Consider the following 17,536-nt stretch of genomic DNA (forward strand, 5'->3'; position numbering starts at 1 on the left):
GACCTAAGTGAATCCAGGGCTGAGGGAACCTTGAGGGTCCACCTGGGCACTTGTGCCTCTTATCTGTAGGGGCCAGACCTGCCCTGTTTCCTAACTTGTCTCACCAGTCAGACAACTGTAAAAATAAAACATGTTTATTGCTGCAAAACCTTATTAATACAGGTCCATAATCTCTTACCTGAAACCCTTAGGGCCAGATGTATTTCAGAATTTAGAATTCTTTGGGCTTTAGAAAGCTACCCAGGTATGGATGCTGAATATTACATAATACTACCAGAGGGGTCTGGGGTGACACTCCATAATCCCCCAGATCAATATTTCTGTGGAAAATTGTGAAAAGGCGCACTAGAGGAATAAATGAACATGAATAACACTTTTTTTGGGGGGCCACACCGCACGACATATGGGATCTTAGTTCCCCGACCAGGGATCCAACCCACGCCCCCTGCAGTGGAAGCACAGAACCTGACTTCACTTTAAGGTTTTTTGTTTGTTTTTCTTCCCACCTCTCACCCAGGTCAGTTTTTTTTTTTTTTTTAGTTTTAGTTTAATGTTTATTTATTTATTTTTGGCTGCGTTGGGTCTTAGTTGCGGCACATGGGGTCTTTCCTCGTGGCACACAGACTTCTCTCTAGTTGTGGTGCGCAGGTTCCAGAGCGAGCAGACTCAGTAGTTGTGGCGCACAGGCTCTCTAGTTGTGGCACACGGTCTCAGTAGTTGCGGCTCATGGGCTTAGTTACCCCGCAGCATGTGGGATCTTAGTTCCCCGACCGGGGATCGAGCCTATGTCCGTCCCCTGCATTGGAAGGCAGATTCTTAACCACTGGACCACCAGGGAAGTCCCCCAGGTCAGGTTATGACGACAAAGTTAGGAAGAAACTTCTGGCTTTTGGCAGGTTTTTTTTTGGATTTCAGAATTGCGGATAAAGGATTGCAGACCTGTACTTGCTTGCCTATTTACAGAATAGCACAGTTGTCATTGAGACTTTTGGTGCACTGGCCAGACTACCTGGCCTCACATCCCAGCTCTGGCATGAACCAGCTGTGGGACCCTGGGCCTCAGTTTCCTCACCTGTAGCACAGGAGCATTAATTATCCCGCACAGGTGCGCTTTGAGGATTAAACAGCTTAGTATACAGTGCAGTGCTTAGTACCCTGCTTAGCATGTGGTTTGCTCAGCATATATGGAACATGACATCATCACTGAGAAGGACAGACATTTAAGACACGTCTTCAGGACAATCGGATAATTACAAGCTCACTGCTGAGGCCCTGCAGGCCACCAGCGCAGGCTGAATCTTTTTCTAGTATTACAGTCGTTCACATCCTCAGGCTCGGAGCCTCCCAGGGCTGCAGACACGGAGGTTTCAAAAGTCCCCACGGGAGGCTCTGTCACACCTTGGGGTCAGCTGAAGGGGAGGCAGAGGGTGCCCTGGGAGGGGTCTGGCCTTGTGTCCTTTATGAGCACTCCCTCTCTCTGCCAGGGCTCTGGAGTCCCAGCCCCTTAGCACATCAAATGGCCGTGAGACTGGATTCTTGTTCACAGAGGAGACATGGGGTTTCTGCTCCACTGAAGACGCAAAGGTGAGGCTGGGCCTTCTCCAGACATATCCTTCACAAGCATTTCCACGGGACACAGCGAAAAGGGGTCTTTCCCTTCTTGTAAAAGTAACACGTGCTTATTGTAAAAATTCAAATCATTCAAAAGGACAGGAAATAATGGAAAATATGGCCTGTGTTGTTTCTCATCCTCCAGCTGCCTGGGACCAACGAACAGGCCCCCAGGCACCTGTCTCTCTGAGCTTCTCCTCATATACACAAGGACACCCACACACCACATATACACTCACCCTCACATACACCCTATATCCTCTCACCCTCACACGTACACACCCACACACCCTCACATACACATGTTCCCACCCTTGCCGCCTCCCCTACACCCTCACAGCCCCAACACTCTAATCTTCCCAAAGGCGGATCAGACATACATAAAAGAACACACTTATAAATGAGGCAGGCATTCAGCCATTTCTTCCTGACGCTAGCAGGTGCATGAAGGACGCTGCCCCTGTAACTCTTTGACTATTCTGGTTCTTCCCTGACTGCCCAGACCCTTGGTTTTCACGTTCGGGAAGTGGGAATGAGAATAACATAGCCAGACTCTCATAGGGTGCCTGAGAAGCTCAAGTGGGATTTACACTTAACATGAAACCATTTTGCAAATTGTCAAGTGTAAAACAATCTGAGGAATTACTACTGCCCTTCTCCCCATCCCCTAAACAGGAAATAATTAGACTTTTAAAAGGACTTCAGGAAGATGGCAAAGCCATCCTAGTGGTACAGACCACTTGTAACAAGACTGATAGGGGTGAGGACGCCTCAGTTTTGGGGTGGGGTGGGCCCTTCACAGTCAGATTTCATACCAGCCAGCCAGTGCCGGGGGCCTTCAGGTCCCCAAACACCCCACAAAACACCTCCTTGATCTGTGGCGGTGACCTTCTGTCAGCAGATGAGTGGAGTAGCCCCTGCTCTTGCTGGGCTTTGGGAATTATGGGGGTCCTCTCCACCTGCAGGGAGAAAGGAGGGAGGTGACCCCGGCTCCAGGATGGTGGGATAGGGCAGGAGGCTGAGGCCAGGGAAAGCACCCACCCCATGCCCCGCCCCCATCCTGAATTCCAAGGCATCCCCGCCATGCTTGAGAACACCTGGGACTTCTCTCCCCAACCGGTCCATCCCACAGTCACCTGGGGCTTGCTCGTAAGATTCCTTATTCCTGGCTGTGGGGAAAGAGAACACAAGAGAGGAGGTGGGTGGTGTGTCCCCACCTTCTCCCTCCCGCTCCCGCCCTGGGCCCTTCCCAAAGTCAGGCCCAGTGGTCTCCCCTGACTGTGGGATCTGCAGGGTCCTCGGAGTGGTGTGCAGCTGTGGGGTGGGGACGTTTGAGCTTTTCCACAGGTGGGGGACAGGGGGCAGGACCTCAGCAGTAGTTGCTGCTCCCCAGGAGGGAACGGTTCTAGCTGCAGGGATGGGAGCACAGTATTCTTCCCCCCCATAAGGCTGGACCAGCCAGAGGGCCTCCCACTCCTTTGTTTCTTCCCCACCTACCTTGAATGCACTTGGTCAAGGTCACACCACCAACCACCACCAGCAAGACCAGGACGAGGGAGATAACCATGGCAGTAAGTCCAGGATGAGAGGACTCTAAGAGAAGACAGAGAAAAGGGGCCCCCCCACCCCCAGTCCATGGGACTGTCTCCAGGTGCCCTGGGCCCTCCCCAGCCCCTCCTCACCCGCTCCGGGCCAAGCCCCAGCTCCTCACCCCAGGACACAGTGAACGTGTGGTTCAGGCTGGAGTGCTGCACGCGGCAGGTGTACTGGGCCTTTTTCCCCGCCGGCACCCACGCAGCCGCCCACGTCTGATAGGTGCCGTCCCCACTGGGGCGTGTCTCCGCATACTCGGAGTCCAGTTCCTTCTCCCCCAGCCACCAGCTCAGCAAGATGTTGTGTGGATAGAAGCCCAGGGCCCAGCACCTCAGGATGGTGCCGCCATCCTTGGCCGAGTGCTCTGTTATCCGCACTGTGGGTGGCTCTGCAGGGAGAGGGGGAGCGAGGAAGGCTGGTGAGTGCCTGCGCTCTGCCCATCCCTCATGCTTAATCCCGGGCTCCTCCCGCATCCTCCAGGGTGGAGGACAAGGAAATAGGGACAGGGTCTCTCTCCAGGGGAGGCACCCAATTACTGCTGCAAGCAGGGACAACCCATTGCCCACCATTCCAGAGGGGCACTGTCCCGGGAACTTCCATGAGGGGGATATGACTTCCTGCCCCCAACCTCCAAGGAGGGTCCTGGGTGGGGCTGTTGGGCCCTAGACTGACCCTCCCCCTTCTCCCTACAGAGACTCTAGGGTTTTCTCAGAGGCTTGACATACTTCCCCCTGTGACTTCCTGCATACAGGAGGTGCCCAATAAGACTTTGTTAAATGAGGGCAAGAAGGATGATACTTCTCTGACCCTATAATGAGAATGGTTATGACTGTGGGCTCCGGAGCTGGACATCCTGGCCGTGAAGCCCAGTCTGACTCTGGTCCACAGCCCTCTGCCAGCGCTCAGGGCCTTCCTTCATCATTCCTTCCGCTCAGAGTTCGAGTTCCAAATGACGTAATTCAGGGTTGATAGTTCATTTTCTGTATCCACTTCCCTGGGCCACGGGATGCCCAAGCATTTGGTCAAACATCTTTCTGGGTGTGTGATGGTGTTTCTGGGTGGTATTAACATTTGAATCAGTGGACTCAGTAAAGCAGATTGCCTTCTGCAATGTGCGTGAGCCCATTCACTGAGCTGAAGATCTGAACGGGACAAGGAGGCTGAGTAATAGGGAGCTCCTCTAGCCTGACTACTGAGCTGGAACACGGGTCTCTCCTGCCTTGAGACTCAAAAAATGAAACACTGGGCTTCCCTGGTGGCGCAGTGGTTGAGAGTCCGCCTGCTGATGCAGGGGACGTGGGTTCGTGCCTCGGTCCGGGAAGATCCCACATGCCGCGGAGCGGCTGGGCCCGTGAGCCATGGCCGCTGAGCCTGTGCATCCGGAGCCTGAGCTCCTCAATGGGAGAGGCCACAACAGTGAGAGGCCCGCGTACCGCAAAAAAAAAAGAAACACTGACTCTTCTTGGGTCTTGAACTTTCCAGCATTCGGACGGGAACTACACATTGGTTCTCCTGGTTCTCAGGCCTTTGGTCTCAGACTGGAACTGCAACATCAGCTCTTCCTGGGTCTCCAGCTTCCTGACCGCAGATCTTGGAACTTTTCTACCTCCATAGTCATGTGACCCAACTCCTTAGAACACATCTCTTTTTTCCTCTCTCTGTGCATCCTGTGGGTTCTGTTTCTGTGGAGAATCCTGACTAATCTACCAGGTGAAGGACATAGGACAACACCTGGTGCTGAACGAGAGTTCCACACTACTTATTTAACGCACACCAATATGTTTGCTTTGGGGAGGCAGCAGGTATTATTACCATCCTCATGATACTGATGAGGAAACTGAGGCACAGAGAGGGCAAGTAACTTGCCCAAGGTCACACAGCCAGCAAATCCTGGAGCTGAGCTGTGTATCTAGAGGCTAGGCTCCAGTGCCTGAGCCCTGAACCACCACGCTCTGCTCTCATAATCACATCTTCTGCTCCTGATGTTACCTGTCCTGTCCTCCCTTTGAGGAATATCCTCCCCATTACCTCAACTGATTCACATCCCACTGCTCAATCACCAGACGGTGTGCTGGGTGCTCTGATCAGCCCCACCCCCAGCAGCCTCCCTGACCACCACAGCCGCGAGGCTTTCACCCTCGGCACCCCAAAGCACCCACCTTCCCTAGTGTCCATCCCAGCCCTTGTGTCACCAGCCCTGCTGACTGGGTTCAGGAGAAGTTTGCGATGCACCTGGAGTCTGGGGAGCATGTTTAGCATGAGGGGTATGAGGGAGGAGAGGGGCAGAGGGCTTCAGTTTCCCTGGCAGTCCCCAGTGGTCCAGGGAGTGGTGAGGGATGCTATCCCCTGGGGCCTGGGGTCTGTTTCCCAAGGAGCAGAGCCAAAGGATGTTAAACCCCAAAAGGATTTTATCAGCACCTAGTTTAACCCACTCGCTCTGTAGATGAACAAAATGAGGCCCAGAATAAGGGGGTTTATTCTCCAAGACCACACTGGGACAGTGGAGACTCCAGAACTCCCCACTCCACCTCACTTGAAGGCCTGTGGTCTGGGCTTTCTTCCTCCTCTGCAGGAAAAAGCTGTTGGCTAGCTGGCCATCTTTCTGGGTCCCAGTGGGCTTGTCTGGGACCAGGGGGACACTGCCTGCTTCCTCACCACCCCCCCCCCCCAAAGGCTTCTCTGTCAAATGGGATGGCTCTCGAGAATGGGAGCATGGGGCCATTCTGCATTGCCACAGGGTGGGCCTTACCTCTCCGGCTGAATCTCTGGCCTCCCAGCTCCAGGTATCTGTGCAGAGAGGCAAGGCAGGGGCCTTCCAGGTAGGCCTTGTCGTACTCTGCGTAGCAGCGCTCTGTCTCCCACCAGTGCTTGGTCCGCATGGCCACGGGCTCAGCTGACACCCAGCTCAGGGTTTCCAGGTCCAGCGACAGGTGGTCCTGCCCATCGTAGCCAAACTGCCAGAAGCCCCTGTAGCGGCCGTCTTCCTGGATCTCACAGCCGAACATGCGCTGAGCGCTGTGCATCCCTGTGTGTGCAGGTAAGAAGGCTTTGGTTAGTGGTGGCCGGGGGTGTCAAGTCCCTGAGAGGCACGGAGAAGCCCACCACCCAGAGGGGCCTCCAAAGGGTGGAGGGACAGGGTGTCAGCATTTAAAAAACAAAAACAAAAACAAAAACTGGGGCTTCCCTGTGGCGCAGTGGTTAAAAATCCGTTTACCAGTGCAGGGGACACGGGTTCTAACCCTGGTCTGGGAAGCTCCCACATGCCACGGAGCAACGAAGCCCGTGCACCACAACTACTGAGCCTGCACTCCAGAGCCCGTGAGCCACAACTACTGAAGCCCGTGCGCCTAGAGCCCGTGCTCTGCAGCAAGAGAAGCCACCGCAGTGAGAAGCCCGTGCACCGCAGTGAAGAGTAGCCCCCGCTCACCGCAACTAGAGAAAGCCCACGCGCAGAACCGAAGACCCAATGCAGCCAAAAATAAATAAATAAAATAAATAAGTTTATTTAAAAAAATCTCCCAAGTAATTTTGATAAGCAGCCTGGGCTGAGAAACCTGCTGGGCCTCTCATGTGGGACGAACACTCAAGTTCATATTTAGACACATCCTTATTTCATATCCCACACTACTTATGGGTGTATAACGTCCTCAGTGCTAAGACTATGTCATGCCATGCTTATCCCGGGGGCCCTGGGCTGGTGCACAGCCCTTCCCAGGCTCAGTCCTTTATATCTACTCTTTCTTTTTTTTTTTTTTTTGCGATACGCGGGCCTCTCACTGCTGTGGCCTCTCCCGTTGCGGAGCACAGGCTCCGGACGCGCAGGCTCAGCGGCCATGGCTCACGGGCCCAGCCGCTCCGCGGCATGTGGGATCTTCCCAGACCGGGGCACGAACCCGTGTCCCCTGCATCGGCAGGCGGACTCTCAACCACTGCGCCACCAGGGAAGCCCTATATCTACTCTTTCTGAGGCCTCTGGGGACCCGAGGCTTTTAGTCTGGTCATTTGGGTGTGTCTGGCCACAGAGCAGGAGGGTGTTGTGTGAACGAGCTGTGCTCCACAAGCGCTTTATGGAGAATTAGCAGCAGCCTTGGTGGTAGCTGTAAGCTCGCTGTCGCTGAGATGGGGAAGCTGAGATGGCATCTTGAGGACCTGGGGTGGGCAGGTGTGATTTGAGGGTGGTGCGTGAGGCAGGGAAAAGCCACTCCCAGAATGCTGAGGTCCAGAACCCTGGGTAGCCAAGGGGAGAGGGGGAGATATCATGGGCCCTCTGCTCCTGTGGATGCTTGCTGCACTGGCCTGTGGGGGAAGGAGACTGAGAAGAGCCAAGTATCAGAAGCTTGTCCCACACCCTATGACAGGCATGGCTGCCTCGAGGGTCAGCGTGCAGAGCGTGAAGCACGGGGAGTCCGCCCAACGCACCGCTGCTGTGGTTGTGGTAGCCCATCACCGTCCACATCTCCACCTGCTGCACCTCCGCCCATTTCTCCTGCTTCCTGGTCTCCGTCTCCCAGTACTGGGCATCCATTGGCGTCATCCATGGGGCCTGGGGCTCAGCCTTGCCCACACGACTGTCAAACCGGATGAAGGGCTGGTCGTCCACGTAGCCTACAGCCAGAAACTTAGGGAGGCTTGGGCCTGGCTCTGATAGGGTCAGGTAGTAGTAGTGGAGCGAGTGTGTCCCTGTGGAAACACAGGCCGGTCTCAGGCTCACATGGACTGCCTGGGTCTGCACTGGGTGGGGGTCGGGGAGGGGGGGTGGTCAGTGTGCTGGGTAGGGTTGGCAGTGGAAATGTATCCAGAGAATTCGTTATCAGCAAGAACTGGGAATTTCAGTGGAAAAAATAAGGGCATCCAAAGAGTTTAAATATAGACAGAATCAGTCAAACACTGAGAACGAAGTTCATGCATTAAGGCTTATGGATTTTCTTCCCAGAAAGTTTCTCAGCTCTTCACTCAGGGCCTACTTACTCATACTTTATACTCATCTCTAATAAGTATGATTGTCTGGTTTCCCATTTCAAATTAAAAAGATTTCTTTTTAAGAGTTGGTTGTTTGGAAGCTTAATGTATGTGGAATTATTCACTGCCCAGACATACCAGGGAAAGGTTGGCCATCATTCTTAGCTTGAATCACTGCCGCCAAGCTGGTGGCATCTTGACTCCATCCCCCACTCCCTCCTGCTCCCACAGCAGACGTTACTAGTCAATCTCTTTTCTCTTTGAGTCCAAATGCTGCCTCTCTACTATGTCTCCAAAAGCGCCAACTCATCAATTAAACTTGGTGCTGGAGATGAAATCTACTTAGCAGCCAGTCCTGACTCAAGCTATTAAAACAAATGCTGTATCTTAAGAAACTCAGGCCACATTTCTCAGAGATATCTCTGGCTTACTCTCTTACCTAATTTTTTAAAAACTTCTTGCTCAGAAGTTTTTATCCCTCAACACTCCTGTCTGTTATTTTTCTCCATAGCACTACACTTCCTAGAGAATATGCACTTTGTTTGTCTTGTTAATGGTCTGTCTCTCCTCTGCCATGTCAGCTCCCTAAGGGCAGCGATTCCTGTATGGATTGTTCTGTTTCCCCAGCACCTAGATTAGCTTCTGGCACACAGTAGGTGGTCGATGGTTGAACATTCAAGTGAGAAAGGAGAAGTCAAACACATCTCCCCACTCACAGCTCTTTTTTTACTGCCTTCTTGTTATTTCAGGCCACACCAAACTCCGCCCAGGCCCTCTGTGCCTGCTGTTTCTTCTGCCCTGGGCACTCCCCTCTCTGTTTTCTCTCAGCCAGTTTCCTCATTCCTCAGGTTGCAGTAAGGTGTCCCCTCCTCCAGGAAGTCCTCCTGATTTCAGCCTGATGTCCCTCAGAGGGGTCTCAATAGTGTCCTGTGCTCCCTGTGAAACTGTGGACTCCATGAGGGTGGGCAATACATATGTCTCTGTCATCGCTGTTTCCCCAGGGCCTAGCAGCACAGCTGGCACACAGTGAGCACTTACTTCTGGCCTTTGTTGAACTGGACAAAAAATAAGAACATGAATCGCAGTGACAATAATCACAGCTGCCATTTTTGGAATGACCACTGTGTGCACTGGTTTACCGGCTCCTCACTCACTATCTCAGTTGATCTTTACAATAAACCTAAGAGGTCAGTGTGGTTGGCCCCATTTTACAGATAAAGGAACCGAGGTCCAGGGGAGGCCACGTATAGCACTCAAAGGCATGCACTAGAAAGAGGGCAGCCCAGATTCTCTCCCCAGGGTTCGCTGCCTTTTTCTAAGCTGAGGAAAGAGGTGTTCTCTTCTCATGGCTGGAGAAACCTCCTCATGGGAGGCAAGAGGGGTCCGTGTTAGGAGTGTTTGAGTGAAGGGTTAACATCGGGTCTGGGCTGGTGTGGGCCTCTCACGGTGCTGTTTGCTTGCACACCATTGAGTTAAGATCAGTGTGGGGTGCTCCTCGGCTGGCAGCTGTGAACAGGCACAAAGGCGTTGGGGAGAACAGAGGCTACGGTTTCTCTGTGTCAAGGTGACCCACCCACTCCTTGGCTCTGATCTGCAGCAGCTCTACCTGCCCTGGAAGTGAGGGAGGGCAAAGATCCTGTGTCTTTGGGTAGCTGCTGGCCTCCTGGGTGGTGAGGAAGCCATGCCAGCTGGGCTTCCTGTCCTGCCTCTGTCTCCACAGCTCAGGAAGCATAGTGTGGTAGGCTGAATAATGGCCCCCCAAGATATCCCTGGAACCTTTGAACGTTACCTTATATGGTAACAGGAGTTTTGCAGATGAAATTAAGGATCTTGAGATGGAGAGATTATCCTGGATTGTCTAGGCGGGCCCTAATGTGTCCTCAGAAGAGGGAGGCGGAGGGAGAGTCCATGACGTCAGAGGAGAAGGTGATGTGAAGATGGAGAAGAGAAAGATGCAGGAAGACACCACCTGCCAAGAAATGCAGCTCTAGAAGCTGGAAGAGGCAAGGAAACAGATTCTCCGCTACAGCCTCTTTAGGGAGCTGGCCCCGCCAACACCTTGATTTCAGCCCAGTGAAACCCATTTTGGACTTCTGACCTCCAGAACTGAAATAGAATAAATGTGTAGCTCGTAGCCACCAAGCTGTGGTCATCTGTTACAGCAGCTACAGGAAACACATAGTATTCGACTGAAGCCCATTAGGTCCTGAGAGTTTGGTGGTCAGTGAGTCCTGGGGCCGGGGGAGGGTAGTGGAGGGGGGAGGGAGAGAGAGAGGGAGGAGAATGCACCATCTGGGAGCAAGGACATCCTCTGAAAGCTGTGCCAAAGACTGAGGGACACAGAAGTAGAGGCCCAGGAACCCTGGTGCTCCCATCACCTAAGCAAAGAGGCCGTGAAGGGGCTGATGTGCTCTTCCCCAGGTGTGGAAAATGCAGGAAAGAGCAAGCGATCCTGAGGTCAGGCCTGATGGGAAAGGGAGCAACACACACCTGGTCGTTCTGTTAGGGTAGGTGCACGACCTTGCTTACTATGTAATGTTACTATTTATTAATGTTAGCTGCTTTAGTGGCCAGTTATTTGTGGTTAAAATGAAGGGAAGTCGATCAATATGTATACATATATTTTAAAATTTACGAAACACTTTTAAAGCACTTAGGGGCTGGCCCTGTCCTGAGCACTTTATAAGATGTTGGCCAGGTCGCCCTCATAACAACTTTATCAGGAGGGTACTCTTGTACCTATCTATGACATATGGGGAAACTGAGCCACAGGGAGGCAAAGCCACCTGCAAAGCTCACACCAGTAGTGAAAGGCAGGAACAGACTGCGCACCCAGATTCTCAAGGTGATCCTTGGCTTGCACCCGCCCTTTAGTGAACCCACTTCTGGGTGACACTGAGTGGCTGGGGACACATGAGAAGGCCCCTCCCCATGGCATCTCTCCACCCTCTGCCCTCCCAAGACACCATCCTGGCTGCAATTTAAGATGGCTCAGCTCTGCTTATCCTGGCAGCCTAGATCATATGGCCCAGCAGGGCCCACGCTGCCACCCCACTCAGCAAGTACTTTCTGAGCACCTACCGTTTGGCTACCTCCGAGGTCTTGGGGATGCTGGGATAACCCAAAGAGCCCCAAGTGCCTGCTGTCAGGAAGCTTACATGAATGTAGGATAAGCAAGATAAAGGAGTAAAAGGTATGGTAGGCTGGATAGTGATAAGTGCTGAGGGAAAAAAATAAAGCAAGAGACATACAAAATGTCAGGGGAGGAGTTGAAAATTTTAGATCGAATGGGCAGGGAAGGCCTTCCCAGAAAGGAAACTATTAAAGAACTCAAGGAACCAGCACGTAAAGATCTGGGAGACAGAATTCCAGGTCTGCAGAGGGAAAAGTCAGTGCAAAGGTCCTGAGGCAGGGGCATGCTTGGGGTGTTCTGAGGCTGCTGCAGGAATGCAGGGGGAAAATAAAATGGTGGTGTGATTCAGTGTAGTAGGTGAAGGGGTGAAAGAAGGGGCTGAATTCTGAATCCTTCCCAGGCTTGTCCAGATGGTGTCTGGAATGGCCTGGATATAGTCCTCTGGCCTAGCCCTCCCTGCCACGAGGGCTCTGGTTCCTGGCATCTGCTCTGCCCTGGACTGCTTCACCATGGCCTACATCCTGGCATCTGGTACCCATCCTGAGAGTCAAGGACCTGCTTTTAGGGCAAGTTCGTGATTGTGACTCCCCTCAGCTGACTTCCAGGTACCGCCTCCCATGTATCCAGGGAGGGGCCTGCCATCCCTTCCTCTCTGAAAATCCCACTGCTCTCTGCTCTGCCTGCCAGATGGTCTTGAGAGCCCAGCCGGCTCTCTGCAGGGGCTCACACCCTGCCCATTCCCATCTTTTCCCCAGGAGGACCGTCTCAGCTGGGACTAGACTCCCACTTGCTAACTGGGCTCAGGGGGGATCATCGTGCCTTGGGCTGCAGCCCAGAGTGTGGCAAAAGAAGCCGAAGGAGGCCACCTCCTGGCTTTGGAGGTGATACCAGCTGCCAGGCTGGGGGGTCAGTGCCACGCACTGTGGGACCATGGCAGGAGGAAGTGGGGGACACACAGCAGGCGTCCAGGGGGATCTGCTCCTGCTGTGACACGGCCTAAGGAAGTGGCTACATGCCCATCGTTGCTTCAGGGCCTGTTTGTATCATCAGCTTCCCACTCCCGACCCCCTCCACTGCCACTTCCTGGTCACTGGGCCATGTGGCCAGCCCCCAACAAGGAGCAGTCCTGCACCCGCTTTGGCCCAGCCTTTTACCTTCTCCTCTGACTGTGGTGGAGGAGGGAGGAGGCCAGCCCCTTTCCCACTCTGCCCAGGAGACTTTTGTGCGTCTGCCTCACTTCCCCCACAATCCACGTAGCACTGCCAGTTCCTAGCTGCGTGGCCTTGAGGAAGTTATTTCACAGCTCCAAGCCTTGGGGTCCTCATCTGTAAGTGGGTGCAATTAACTGACCTGCTCCAGGGTGCTAGAGCATTCGGTGAGATAATGAAAATAAGGAAGAAGTACAGGCACGGAGACCTCATCTTCTTAGTCTTAGAGCTTTCCTATTCTGAAGGGAGAGGTGGCCGTGGGAAGGAGAGAGCTGGAGTCGGGGGTGGGGAAAGATGACTGAGTGAGGGGCCAGCTCACTGGAGGTCAGGTCTCATCCCCTGGGACACCCTCCAAAGGCTCTGGCCTCTGTGTCCTCTACCCTGGCAGAGTTCCCCCACCCCAAGACAGTCCACCAGATTCCCAGACTGTGCACACGGCCTCCTGCAGACTGGGGGCTCCTGGCCTCCGCCATCCTACTCCTTGTTCAGCAGATAGGCACGATCTTACTTGTAGGCCATGGCTTCTTTTCCAACTTCAGGTGTTCCAGTTCTGCCATCACCACCTTTGCCCTAGCCGCCGGGCTATCGGCCACCAAGGGCAGCCCCCAGGGACTCTCTGCAAGGGAGAAATGGAAAAGGGAAGTATGAATCTCAAGGTATAAACATCCTACGCATCCTTATGTTTGCTGGGAGAGAGAGTACGGAATGACAATGAGAGGCACGTTGAAAGGGAAGAGGGACGTGGGGCCTTTGCCACAGGAGTGGCTGGAAGCTCCCCCCAGCACCCAGGCACAAAGCCAGCAGGGCTGAGGTCTGGGCCTTGGTGCCAGGTGTGGTTCCTGAGCTTTCCAAGTATTGATTCGTGGTGTTTTCCCCACATTCCTGTAAGGCAGGTCTTGATTGTTCCCACTTAGAGAGGAGGGAAACCAGGATCCGGCTGCCCAACGCTGCTTTGACTATCCTGCCATTGATATGGATTTAGAGGATTTGGGGGTAACGGAGGGCTGCACACTTGCGGGCGTTGAAAACTCCCAGCACTCATGTGCTGCCCAGGTACTCCTGGCTCTACCTGGCTCTGCCCTGCCCACCTGCTCAGCTGTGCCAGCGCTGACCTCTCTCCGCTTGCAATATTACTCATTTGACAAACATCTATTGAGCACCTACTACAAGCCAGGCACTGAGCCAGGTGGGGGTGTGTGTGGGGACAGAGAGACAGACATAGCCCCCAGGGAGCTCAGGTCCGGCAGGGAAGGGGACAACTGAGCAATTACACAAGCAGATCCAGTAAGGCCAGTGGGGGCTGACAAGTGTCGGGGAGCAGAAGTACCAGGTGCTGGGGGCGTCCTGGGGCAGGAGGGTGCTGAGGTCAGGGGTCTTGTAGGCTGAAACCTGGAGGAGACCTCACCAGTGTGAGTTACCAGGCAGTAGGGTGGGTGAGGAGGGAAGGAAATTTTGGGCTCGTGTGAGTCTAGTGTAGTTTCAGAACTTGCTGCATCAGCCCCACCTGCGGAAATGCAAATTCTTGGGCCCCAGCCCTACTGAGTCAGAAGCTCTGGGGGTGGGTCCTAGCTTTCTGTAGTTCAGCAAGCCCTCCGGGTGATTCTAAGGTTTAAGAACTGCTCTAGGCAAAAGCACTAGCACAAGGGAATGCCTGGAATGAAAAAGAGTGTGGTGTGTTCAGGAAAACCAAGGTCAAGGGACGACTACAAATGCAAGAGGTGAGTCTGGGGAGGAAAAAAAAAGGGCTAGATTGCCTCTTCGTGCCTCAGTTTCTCCTTGAGGCCAAATTGGGTCAGGTCCTATGGGCTGGAGTTCAAGGGCAAGGTCTGGGCCAGAGAAAGGGTGTGGCTGTGGACAGCAGGGAGGGGACCCTGAATCCCTGGCTTAGATGAACCTGAGATGGAGTGCAGGAAGCGGGAGGCAGAGTAACAAGGGCACATGAGGAGGAGGGTGGAAAAGGGAAGAGGGAGACCAGAAGCAGTCTCAGTGGTCGTGGCCCGTGAAGTTCTATAGGACTGGCCTCTGCAGTCCCTCCCCTAGCCTGCCCTCGATGCTGCTCCTGTCTCGGTGCCCGCTGGTTGCCCAGGCCAGATACCCAAGAGGACGGCCCTTACCCTGCTCTCACCCCCACTCCCCAGGCCCTAATTCCAGCTTTGCTGTAGTAACCAGCTTTGTAATCATTTATCTCTACTTAATCTGTCTCTCACAGTTTTGATCCCAAGGGCCACAGATTAGTTCTGCCATCTCCTCTCACCGGGCCAGGACTCCCTGCCTCAGCTTTTGCCTGAGGCAGCATGGGCTCCAGAGCCAGCCTGGAACCCAAATCCTAACGTGCCGTGAGACTCTGTGAGACCCTGGGTAGCCAGTTAACCTCTCTGAGCCTCAGTGTCCCTATCTTTACCATGGGGATAATAATTGAATCCTTGTCATAGGGTGCTGCTACGAGGCTTAGAACTCCCTGCTGCATGACTCATGACATCTGCCCCTTGAAATCCACTTCTTCATTCCCCACCTCCTGCAGGGAAAGCCTGGCACCCAGGAGTGTTTGAGGGGGCTTGCTGGAGATGCCTAGCTACCTCCCTGCCATGTGCCATCTCTTTCCTACAGTTTGGCATGCACCAGGGTCACCCTCCATTCCTTCCCTCCCCCTTGGCTTGGGGACCTGTCCCCCTGGGCCAGCCTTGACCATTCCCCTCACAAGGCTACAGGGTCTATGCACACACACCCATGACCATCCCTGCCATGCAGAACTGGAATCGCCTATGCGCCCCTGTATCACCCCTGGGGGGAGCTGTAAGAAGGATCCTCAGGGGCTGTGTGGACCTGAGAACAGGACTGGTTAGTCTTGGCCGAGAGACACAGTGTAACCAGTCCTGGTTTTCAGGTTCACAGCCCCACTCCCCTGGGGTCCCTGTTCCAGGGACACTGGCCAAACTCGTCCCCATCCCTGGCGCCATTCTCTCTACTGATCTCCTGCCCAGACATCCAGGATGATTCTCCTTCAAGTGTTTCCCACGGGGAGCTGAGGGTTGAATCCTCCCGGAGATGCATCCTATCGCATTCAGGAGCCTCAACTTGGAGGGAAAAAATAATCTCTTTATTTTCACTAACCTCTAGCTGAAGTTTGGCCTTTCTTCCATGCTGAATGGAGGCAACAGAGCTCAGCAGGATTTGCAGAACCTGTGCTTTGGTCTCTGATAGAAGCCACAGATGTTTTCGAATCACGTGACCGTTGTTGCAGACACCTGGAAATATGCTTTACCCTCACTACTTCCAAATTCTGGGAATTGTTGCTATCTAATGCATTCTTTAATGTGCTAACTTAGAAGCACATATATTACATATCATAAACTTATATTTCTATTTAAATTTTTAGTAGCTTTATAAAAACATAATTGGGTTCCTTTGGAATCCTATGTATTTCATTTTTTGTGTTAAAAACATTCTGAGACAGGGTCCAAGCACAAAAAAGCTAAGAACTCTGACTCTGGATCCCAGTGCTGCCACCTAGCACCCGCTCTGGGCCCTATTTTAAATCTGTAAATTGTAAATTTTGTATGTTCTAAGAGCCGAAATGGCTTCTTGGACATGAAGCCCTTGGAACAGAGCCTGGAATAAAGGACATCAGCTATTATTACTGCCATGATGGTGGACACTTCCCGCCTGTGCTAATAAACTTTCGGGCATCTGTGCGGTCAGGGTGGGCGGTGCTCGGTGGGAGCGGTCGGGAATCCCGGGGGAGGTCCGGCCCTGCAGTTCTGCGCGCAGAACGGAAATGGCTAAAGGATGGAAATTCCCCGCTAGGTCAGAAAAATCCTTGTTGCTCCGCATCACCCGCCACCTCAACAAGGGGTTGCCCGGGCAACCCGAGAGAACCTCGCCAAGGAGCCAGGGAGACCTATAGCGATGGGCAGGTGCCTCGCCGAGCTAGCAGGCAGAGGCTGTGCAGGCGGCGCTCAGGTTCCTGCCTCCACGGAGCTTCCCCAGGGCCTTCCTGGAGGACCCAGCCCTGGGAGCTGAGCGCGAGCGGCGTCCTCCAGAGAGGCCAAGGGACCCCCAGGAAGCTGTGGCGTCGGCTGGGTCCCCCAGGGTCCCCACCCTCCTGACCGCTCAGTCCGATCAGGGGTCTGAAATGGGAGGCGGCAAAACAAGGGCCCTGCCTAGCCCGGGGCTCAGCGACCCCTGCGATCTTGGATCAGCTCTCCAATTCACCATCCGGCCCCCTCCCCCAAACCCAGAATAGCTTCCGCGTTCTTGGTGGATCTCTCCCTAGCACCGCCACAGGCGCGAGGCCGGGGGACGACTGGGGGTCCGCCCCGGCTCCCACACCTCTCCGCTCGGTTACCTGCTGCGCCCTCCCGCACCAGTCCCGACAGCAGCAGCAGCAGCAGCAGCAGCGGCGGTGGCGGTGGTGGCGGCGGCGACCGCCGGTCCCGCGCACTCCCGGGACTCTGCGGCCGCCTGATCGGCAGCCTCACGCGCTGCCCCAGGGTGCCGGTCCCGGTGGAGTCCGTCTTCAGCTGTGGGGCAGGGGCCTCATGCCAACGCCGGCCGCCGGCCGACAGTAGGACGCGTCCCTCGCCGGGGTCCGGGCGGGAGAGCGCTCAGTGTTCCCAGGGCCGCGGCAGCTGCGACCCCGCCCTGGCTCAGGTTCAGGCTCCGGCCGCGCTCTGGCTGTGGCTCCACCGCACGCACCCTGGGGCCCGCCCGCAGGTCCTTGATGGCGCCCTCTGGTGGGCTCGGGAAAAGAAAACATGAAAAAACCCCAATTGTTTGCGGTAATTGTGAAATATAGCACATATGCTTCTTTGCTGCCTCACGAAACGAGACCACGAGACCAGGCAGTGAAGCTCAAGTTACAGCCATTTGGAAAGTCGGGCGGTGTCTGAGACAACTGTCATGTGATTCGGAAACACCTGTGGTTTCTGTTGGGACCGAGGCAACGGTCCTGCTAACACCACTGAGCTTTGCTACCTCTACTCATCACGGGATGAATGGCTAAATTTCAGCTAGAAGTTAGTGAAAATAAAGG

General features: G+C 54.2%; 1 protein-coding gene across 11 annotated transcripts; it reads right to left on the reverse strand.

Annotated features, from left to right (window-relative positions):
• Positions 1-118: 118 nt before the first annotated feature.
• Positions 119-17,214, reverse strand: LOC116751775 (BOLA class I histocompatibility antigen, alpha chain BL3-7-like). 11 transcript variants are annotated; one of them, XR_004349336.1, is made up of 10 exons: positions 16,850-17,210; positions 13,013-13,120; positions 9,953-10,132; positions 7,624-7,884; positions 5,954-6,229; positions 3,323-3,592; positions 3,109-3,204; positions 2,748-2,780; positions 2,427-2,570; positions 1,205-1,659 (listed from the first exon to the last, which is right to left on the reverse strand). XR_004349336.1 is itself a non-coding variant. In XM_032628100.1 (9 exons), the coding sequence occupies exons 5-8, from the start codon at positions 7,736-7,738 to the stop codon at positions 2,771-2,773; spliced, it is 885 nt and encodes a 294-aa protein (XP_032483991.1). In that variant the 5' UTR covers positions 7,739-7,884; positions 9,953-10,132; positions 13,013-13,120; positions 15,616-15,749; positions 16,850-17,214; the 3' UTR covers positions 1,205-2,570; positions 2,748-2,770. The 11 variants fall into 11 exon arrangements, 6 of the variants coding, with proteins under 6 accessions (XP_032483987.1, XP_032483991.1, XP_032483992.1 ...); XR_004349334.1 differs by lacking the exons at positions 1,205-1,659; positions 9,953-10,132 and adding an exon at positions 571-796 and having other exon boundaries at positions 16,850-17,176; XR_004349333.1 differs by lacking the exon at positions 9,953-10,132 and having other exon boundaries at positions 16,850-17,202.
• Positions 17,215-17,536: the final 322 nt, after the last annotated feature.

This window comes from Phocoena sinus, chromosome 3, assembly GCF_008692025.1.
Source record: "Phocoena sinus isolate mPhoSin1 chromosome 3, mPhoSin1.pri, whole genome shotgun sequence".
NCBI lineage: Eukaryota > Metazoa > Chordata > Mammalia > Artiodactyla > Phocoenidae > Phocoena > Phocoena sinus.